Source organism: Micropterus dolomieu, linkage group LG18, assembly GCF_021292245.1.
Source record: "Micropterus dolomieu isolate WLL.071019.BEF.003 ecotype Adirondacks linkage group LG18, ASM2129224v1, whole genome shotgun sequence".
Taxonomy (NCBI): domain Eukaryota; kingdom Metazoa; phylum Chordata; class Actinopteri; order Centrarchiformes; family Centrarchidae; genus Micropterus; species Micropterus dolomieu.
The window spans coordinates 2429241-2438335 of NC_060167.1; the positions used below are offsets into that span (position 1 = coordinate 2429241).

General features: G+C 41.9%; 1 protein-coding gene across 1 annotated transcript in view; it reads right to left on the minus strand.

The window, feature by feature from the left end:
- The window catches only part of LOC123956638 (E3 ubiquitin-protein ligase RNF123-like), a 160751-nt gene that overhangs the window by 91542 nt on the left and 60114 nt on the right, over positions 1-9095 (minus strand). The window contains exon 33 of the mRNA XM_046028981.1: positions 4331-4369. Coding sequence (XP_045884937.1) covers positions 4331-4369 — 39 coding nt within the window. The remainder of the gene's footprint in view (positions 1-4330; positions 4370-9095) is intronic.

Below are 9095 nucleotides of genomic sequence, written 5' to 3' on the forward strand. Positions count from 1 at the left end.
TAAAAGGTCAGAAATATAACAAGGCGAGAGGCCATGAAGAGCTTTAAAAGTGATCAATAGAATTTTAAAGTCAATTCTAAAACACACTGGGAGCCAGTGTAATGAAGCTAAAACAGGAGTAATGTGGTCATATTTCTTTGTTCTGGTTAAAAGCCTGGCAGCTGAGTTCTGGACAGTCTGGAGTCGATCAATAGATTTTTGGGTTAAACAGGTGAAAAGGCTGTTGCAATAATCCAGGCGTGATGAGATGAAGGCGTGTAAAATGGTCTCGGTGTCCTTAAAAGTTAACAGATCGAATTTTTGCTATATTTCTAAGTTGATAAAAACATGATTGAACAAGCTTTGTGGTGTGCTGCTCGAAATTTAAATTACTATCAAACCAGACACCAAGGTTCTTTGCCACAGGCTTAATGTGATTCACTAGGGAACCAGCAGATGGCAGTATTTGATTTGCCATCTGCTGGGACTCGATGACCAGGATCTCTATTTTGTCTGAGTTCAGCTGGAGGAAATTATTTGACATCCACTTTTTGATTCACAGAGACAGTCGGTAAGTGAACTCATGTATGTAGCCATCAGCTGCACATGAAAGGGCTTGAAAAAGATGATAAATTCTGGCAGTAACAGTTGTCTCACCCTGCACCTTCACATGTTGCCATCATGCAGAGTGAACGAGGGAGGTTCTGCCGGTACAGCAGTTTAAGGGTTAACGAGTCGATGCTTCACAGGCAGAACTGGTCAACAGACGCTGGGCAGTGAACCAACCCCCCAGTTTGTGCATAATGTGCTGCGATTCTGGCAGAGAGAAGGAAATAACGTCGAATAAATAATTGAATGTGATAAATTGTGTTTCTATGCAAATATGAAATCTAATAAAAATCTCTCATTTTATCATAGTTTTGTCTAAAAGCAGATATTCTGACACAACTGAACAAAGCTCTTCTCCTCTTCCTCTCTGAGACGCCGATGTTAAGACTCGTGTCTGTACGAACTGTATACAAAAACAAATACAGGTGGTGAGAGGACACACTGGCAGGAGGTGAAAAGCCATTGACTTCCAGCCAAAAAGGTCAGTCAACATATCTTCAGGCTCGATGCTGTGGACGCTGTAGGTCCACCTGATAAAAGGTGAAGCTGGATACATTTAAAGTCTGAGGAGAAGTCAAGAAAATGCAATCGTACAAAAGTCTTTGCAGCATTCAGGTGATTAAGTAGGTTGCTGTGTTGCACCCAAAAACTTTTATAATCTTCTCGACTGTTTTCAGCAAGTAAGTGCCACAGGCCTGCAGTGGTTTAATCCTGGGCACCGGTACAATCACTGAGTCCTTTAAGGTTTAAAAACTTTGTCTGTACTCTGCATTTAGACAGTTCCTTGCTAAAATCATGAGTGTTAAAGCGACTATAAGAAATGTTCAGAGTCCGGTCTTGGCAGCAAGGGAAATGGGACACTTCTTAGATCTTAGCCCATCATGGACTTCACGCCCTGCCATGCTGGGCGGTTTCTCAGCAGGGTTTCTACTTTGCCCCAATAATTAAGTTTAGCAAGTTTCTTCTTAACTTGTTTCTGCAACTCTCTGCAGAGAGGGTCATCATCCCCCTGGTTAAAACAAATGTTGCTCTGAATAACTGAGGTTTGAACAGATTGGGACAACCGCAAGCAGAGACATTCTCAGTAAGTTCATCCAAATAAATAAATAAATCCCAGTCTCTGCATATGTGGCATTCATGGAGACAATGACACTGGACTCCAACACCAAATGTTTTGTTGGCTTCAGCACGGGTTCGTAGTTCGGAGCCAAATAAACAACAGTTATCGGAGGAGCTCTGCGCAAAGATATGTATCACTGAACCATAACAAAGGTCCAAAATGTTCATATGCCTAGTAGGACAAGTGACATATTGATAAAAGACAATAAGCGACTGTCTATGCTTATAGAGTTTAGTTATAGAGGTTTAAGTTAGGCGTGTCCGGTGTGATGTAGCCTGTCCACTGTTTTCACAGTGGCTGTGTTGTGGTGTCAACAAGCGTATCGAATATCTGGTAAATAAAATGTTGGTAGAGAAACAGTCAAAGGCTTAAATGTAAAGACCAACTAGTCTGCCGATGTGTCGTGCCGGCTGCACACTAGAGGATCATTGGGTCGATTCAGCATCCGCAAATCGTGGGGTTGTTTCCGGATCCGAAACGCTTATCTGCCCCAACTGTGTCTGGACTGAATGGTCTGGTGTGCGCATTCTTAAGATTAAAATATTAAAATCCTTCATTATGTCAGTGGTATCTCATTTTTATAACATCTGCTAAGATTTGAAACTTCTCTAGTGTGCACCAGGCGTTAACCGACTAATAGTTTCATCTTTATTTGTATGTATTCATATAAAAGTAATGGTAAAGAAGTAGAGAGATTGATTAGAGATTTTTAGAAGAAGAGAGGTTTTTCCAAACTTTTTTTAAATAATAAGAACGGTGACATGAGCGGAAGAGGTGACAAACTAAAGCCCCGTTCAGGTAAACGAGATCGTGAGTGAATGTAAATCTGCTGATCCACAAACTGTTTGTACGCCAACATAAAAGCTCAATTACAGAACATCTTTATTCATTACGCAGGCTGCCTTACAAAAGACAAAAACAATAATGAGTTCATTACATAAACATGTCGATGGGGGTGACAGAAAGAGGGCAGGAGGCAGCGAGAACTCGCAGGACTAATTAGACCTGAATCAGTCAACACTCACAACACTGACAGAACTGTCAAAATACTGCAGACAGACCAGGAGTCTCACCTGCAGTCTGCCTCAAACACGTCAATATCAGCCGCCACACACCAACACATTCTTTTCACACGACTTAATTAGCAACACAAGTTCTTCAGACCTGCTTAAAACTTTCCCAAACTCTAACTTTTCTTTCAAACAGACCAATTATAATGTGTAGTGAAATCCAGATCTGTGCCACTCTCATGTCTGTACGCTAAATAAGACCCTACAGCCAGCAGCTGGTTAGCGCAGACCGCAAGGACCGCGATTGGTCAGATTAACAGAATCGCATTTCCGGCTTTTCCTTCTGCCTCAAACGGTTCGTGGGGTCGTACCGACCATCTCCTCAGACGACTTCTCTCGTTTCTGCCTTTTAGTAATTTCACTTAAAGCCTGCATCTAGCCTAGTACAGTAAAGACACCAACGCACAAGTAAAAACGCTCATGACGGCGTAGAATCGATGCAGAAGTCTAAATTAGCCTTAACGTGTTACCTCTGCAGCGTTACCGTACGTGTGTCGGACTATTTCTTGGCTGAAAGAGGAAAAAGTCCATCATATTTTGTATTCACATAAAATCCAGATTAGATTTAAGCCACGCTCATTTACACATTAATACCGTCTCTCCCTCCTCAATCCCATATCCTGTTATTCTATTCTATTAAAGCCTGTTAGACAGGTCCTACCTACGTCTCTTCATCTGGCCTCTTCATTACCAAAAGTCTGTTTCTTCTCTCCCTCCTCCACCGCTGATTCTCTCAGCTCCTGCCTGCGATGCTGCACAGACTGATTCTGCACTCCGGCAGCTCATTCATATATTTTTGGTGTTTTGAGAGCATTTGTGGACGGGAGGTCAAAGTGACAATTAATCTGACGCAAACAGACACACAAAACAGACTTCTAATGAGTCCCAGATTTACTGGCGGATAATTTGTTGTGAACCTGAAACTCTGAAAATCTGTTGTTGAGAAAACAGGAGAAGTGAATTAAGTTCCTGTGTCAGGAGAAACGCCGGCCGCAGCTGCTTCACTGCCTCGTTCGTCAGTTTGGAAATGTTGACGCCAGCTGAATATTTGTGAAGCATTTTATTTTCTCGAGCAGTCACTCACACAGTTTAGAAGGTGGATGCGTTTCATTGTTCATTTCACTGTGTTGCACCAGGCTACGTAACGGCCCGATAACCGCACCTTAGCGCTGGGCAATAAAACAATAATGATAATTAATAACAAAATAGCACTTAATTTTTCTATTAAGATATTTATTTTGAGGAGGAAAAGGGACTTAATTTAACTTGTGCATATTGTTATCATAATATTTCTGCCTCATTGATCCATACCAGGCTGCTGTTCAGCATATCAAGTGTTAAGTGCATAAAAGTTTAAAACTACGAAAAGAAATCAGCCTTTAACCTTGAAAGGAAAAATAATTTGACATAATTATCGATATCAAATGATTTCATTTTTGGCCGTATCACCCAGTCCTATCGGACCGGATACTTTGATGTTCCACTATGTTCACCAGCTGCTCTCTAACTGTGTCTGTCTGCTGTGTACGGTTGGCTTTTTACAGCTTCTTACCTGAAAATGACGCTTTGAGGGTGAACCGGAACAGGAAAGCTGCAGCCAGAGAGACAACCAACCAGCTGAAAGTCACTGTAAAGCTGTGAGAAGCTGCAGAATCAGCTGATCAGTGACTCCAACACGCTGCCACTTCTTACATTATTATAAAAATAAACATAATAGCTGCTTCTAAGCAGCCAAAGTGTCTCCACACCAGCGACTTCATACCAGAACAGGAGCATTTGTTTAAACAGTTAAAATGTAGTCATATGATTGGTTCACAGAACCACCTTCACCCAACCACCATTAACTCAGATTTCCACCAATCAGAAGAGCAGCGTCACCAGTCCAGATCTGAAAAGTCACACGATGCTCTGATTGGTTGTAGGTCTGGACCTGCGTCTAGTCTGCAGGTCTGTCCAGGTCACCGGGCTCACAAACATCAGGCTGGGGTTATTAATATGTTGTCAAACGAAGGTCTCTCATCAGGGAGCTGGTTGTTAATTGTAGATTTTAAAGGGTCAATATTAATGTTGTGTATTTTGCTCTAAATATATATTTAAATAATTAAATCAACATCATAAACGTAACGTGTAATCAGGTTCAGCCCTTGTGCTCTAATTTACTCTCCGTGTTAGTGTAGGTATGTATTTTTAAATTTACTGTATGTTCATCCTCCATAGCAACGCCAGAGCCCAGCTGAGTGTTTAACAGAAATCAGCTCGAACCATCAGTTCATTTCCCAGTAAAGTGCCTGGAGGACATCGCTGACAAAGGAGCAGCAGCGCAGACTATTACATTTACATTTACTCACATCCATTAATCTGTGACTCCCTAAGTGACGCTGCTCGGACATCCACGATAAGGCTGAGTGGATGATAAAGAGGAGCATTATAAACTGCTGAGCCACACATATTAACCAGCGAGGGGACGCCGAGAGACAACCCATCAATATCCTGATGCAGCGGCCGGAGAACGCAGCGGAATACTAACACAGGTGGAGTCTAACGATGTGAGCTGAACGTTTTGTTCCCGTCTAAAGCTGCTCGGTGTCAGAAAACAACAGCTGGGAAACACAGAGGTGTTCCAGCTGAGGTATTCAGATCCTTTAAAAGTGCTGCGATCAAAACCTTACTTAAGTAAAAGTAGTGATAGTGCAGTAAAATGTGTCTGGATTAAACTTCCTGCTACATTAATGTGTATTTTACTGCTGTAGGTGTTGAAGGTTCATTTTAACTCCGTGTTTCCAACATATAGACTTTACTTGGGCAGACCGCCCAGGTGTATGAAAGTATACATAAATATAGGTAATATGCAAATTAGGTACTTCCTCATTGAACATGCATTGATTTGCACATCACACAAATCCATTTTCCAGCAAATTCATATCCGATTTTTTGGGGGTTTTTTCCATGGATTTATTAACAATAAAGGACTTTTTTCCCACACATATTTACAGATAAAATGCCACGTAAAATCAGAATTACAAAAGATATCTTAAAAAAACCTCGCTATAAGACCTAAACAGTGTGTCATGATGAGCTCACTGCCTTCAGGGGCGAGAAAAATGACTTGGCGTACAGTCATTTTGAGATAGTGCTGGGCAATAAAACAATAATGATAATTATCCTCAATAACACTATAACAAATGTTCAATATGTTGTCAATAAATGTTTGATTTAATTCATTTGAATCCTGAATGAATTATTATTATTACGAATTATAAATTTTTCAATCAAGATATTTATTTTGTTGAGGAAAAGGGACAGAAAAAATATTTAATAATCATATTTTTTGAAAAAATATTTCATCGTTTTGAATGTTCTACCTCAAATTTGTGAAGTGATCCCTCAAGTGTCACGTTCTGACCATAAAGAAAAGTTTAACCACACAATTAACCATCTGGCTTCTTAAATCAGCCTTTACACTTGAAAGAAATGATGATTTAACATTTATCGTGTGAAAACAAGCTTTCAAACGACGAATATGAAGAGTTTTAAAAAGAGCAGTCAAACTTTCACATGGAAATTGAAAAACAAAGATGGGATGTATGTGATCTGCAGTTGATGGACTATAAAATAGACAAATATTAATGTTTATATATATTATTCAAGACTGTTTTGTATGTTTTATGAAAGTTTGTTAATAATATAAAAATATCTGGCATTTTGCATTTTGCAGAGAACACAGAGAGGTTTTATCTGGTATCACACAACGTGGACACGAGCACGTTCCAAGGTAAAGCAACAGTGAACACCGGCGCAGATTCTGTACCACGTTGGCTTCGATCATTTCAATAGGCTGCGTCATTAACCAACAACATCCACGTGCTGCTGCTGTGGAAACAGAATAATGGGTGGTGAGTTCTGGCGACATTAAATAAACATACTGCTGATGGAGTAAGAAGATACACGCAGGGAGAGGGAACTGCCGCCGCCGCCGCCGCCGCCACACTGTCAGTCTGTGGGAAACACTGACGTTGGAGCCTCAGTCTGAGATCACATGATGCAAAAACCCCACAGAGTCTGAGCTGAGTGAAGAGATTCAGGATCTGATTGCTCTCCGCCTGCGGTTTTCTTCGGCACCAGCCGGAGCTTTTATCGGCTGCTAATTGAATTTCCTCCACACTGCAGGCCATCAACACCCTGCGAGATGCCCCGCTGCGCCCTCATTATGCGAGTGTGAGAAAAAGGACTGTGGTGAACTGTAACCTGCAGCTCCAAGAGGAAATAAAATACATGTAGCGCTTGGTTGCGCTTGGTTGCTACGAGCTTCTAAAAAATACCAACGCTATCCTACAGGAGATTTGTCTTTACAGGGAACTGTTCAGTGAGAAACCTGAGACACTGAAAGGGACGGCGTGTTTATGACCACTTCCACATGTAGTTTTTCTAAGCTTATAGCCTTTGATTGTTTGTTTGATGAAGAGGTTTTCGTTCTGTGTGTGTGTGAGCTGCTGTTTATGAAACCAAAATGTCCCTTTAAGCCGACGAAGCCGAAACATGTTGTTATTCAGAGATAAGAACTTCTCTCTGTGGCTGAAACCTAATTATCCAGTTAACCACGGAGACAAACACCCTTCCGCCACATCAGGACGCGGCGCTACGCACGGCGTCACGAGCCGACACACTTTAAAAGCGGCCCTCTCCCAAAACGCCGTCTAAACAAAGCTGATTTCTTCTCGCCACCCGTTTCTAAGCTGCTCCACTGGCTGCCAACAGACCTTCACAGTGTCATTTGCTCCGAGACTAATTGAGAGGTAATGAGTTTGGATTCATCCCCACAGCCGTGTCACTGGAGGAGCGGCCCTGTTAATTAAAGCTCAAACGAACGTTGATGAAAAGCCGACAGTCACAGATGAAGTACAGGACTGGAAATCTGTTCTGCTTCTCAAAGTGACATCTTCAGATTAATGATTTCCTCACTTCTGCTGCCGATACACAAACAGCAGAGAGTCCACGTCCAACAGCTGACATTCACCGTTCTGCTGAAACAGGAGGAAGCTTCTCGATTTACCTAAAGATGCAATTACAGATTCTTTTCTCGATTAATCGTTTGTTCTGTAAAATGAAGACGCATTCGAATGTCTTGTTTTGTCCAGTTCAGTTAGACGGAGACAAGCAGCAAATGCACATATTTAAAATGCTGCAACCAGAGACTGTTTGCTTTGTAAAGACGGATGAGTTTGTCCAACGGCTGAACAGGCCGAGAAAAGGGGAGTCGCTCAAAGAAGCAGAGCCTCCAGCACATTTCGGATTTAACAACTCAATAATTAGCGTTGCGAGACGAAGGAAAAGTATTTTGTTATTATTGAATATGATTCAACCACAGAGATCAGAGTGGAGCACTGAACCGCAGGACGACCTAATGAGCCGACCTCTGCAGACTCTGCCTGAGGGAATCACCCAGAGTTCATAGCGCCGTGGCGTTAAACACGGGGTTACCAGGAGAAGCCTGCATTTTTTTTAAAAAGGTAAACAAACATGGAAGCTACAAGAAGAAAAAAGACGTGTGTGAGGCAAGTAATCTTCAAATAATCAGTTTACTCTGCAGGACGTTCAGATCAAGCCGTCGGTCCCTTCAGTGCCTCGGACGTAAAGGAAGTCTACTAAAAAGTCCCAAACTCGTGACGTCAGCTGAGTCTGTGAGGGTTCAGGGTTCGGATCAGGGTTCGGATCTAAGACAACAAATCTGCAGCTGCAAAGCCTCCAACGCTGCAGCAACATCTAAATAAAATTCAGCTGATCCGAGAGCAGCTCCACAGTGTTGGTTGGTCTCTGGTTTCACTGCTGAAGTAGCTGATCAATGAATAAACCAGATTAGAGCGGTTTTAAAAAGTGAAGCAGCGTTCGCTCACACCAGCTGTGCTTCATGTTGCATGTCAGAGGGCTGACTAACGCTAACCAGGGGGCGACCTACTGCAGGGACAGCAGCTCAGGGGCATTATGGGTACAAATCCAGTTCGCAGTCAAACAGAAAAATAGGATCTTACCCCTGTCTGTCTCCGTCCACCAGGATTCGCACCAGGATGCCTGTAACAGCCACCAGGATGGGGTAGTGGTCTACGCTCTCCAGACCTGCAACACACACACAATTATATGAATTAAATGTTTTTATATAGTTCAGCTCAGTTACTAGTATTTTTTTACTGTTACATTTTTTATTATTATTAAAAATATTCACACTTTATTTATTTCACACCTGCTTTGGCAACGTAAACGTCTGTTTCCCAGTAATAAAGCTCTGATGACATAACTTGACCTGAATGAACTAAGGCGTGTGT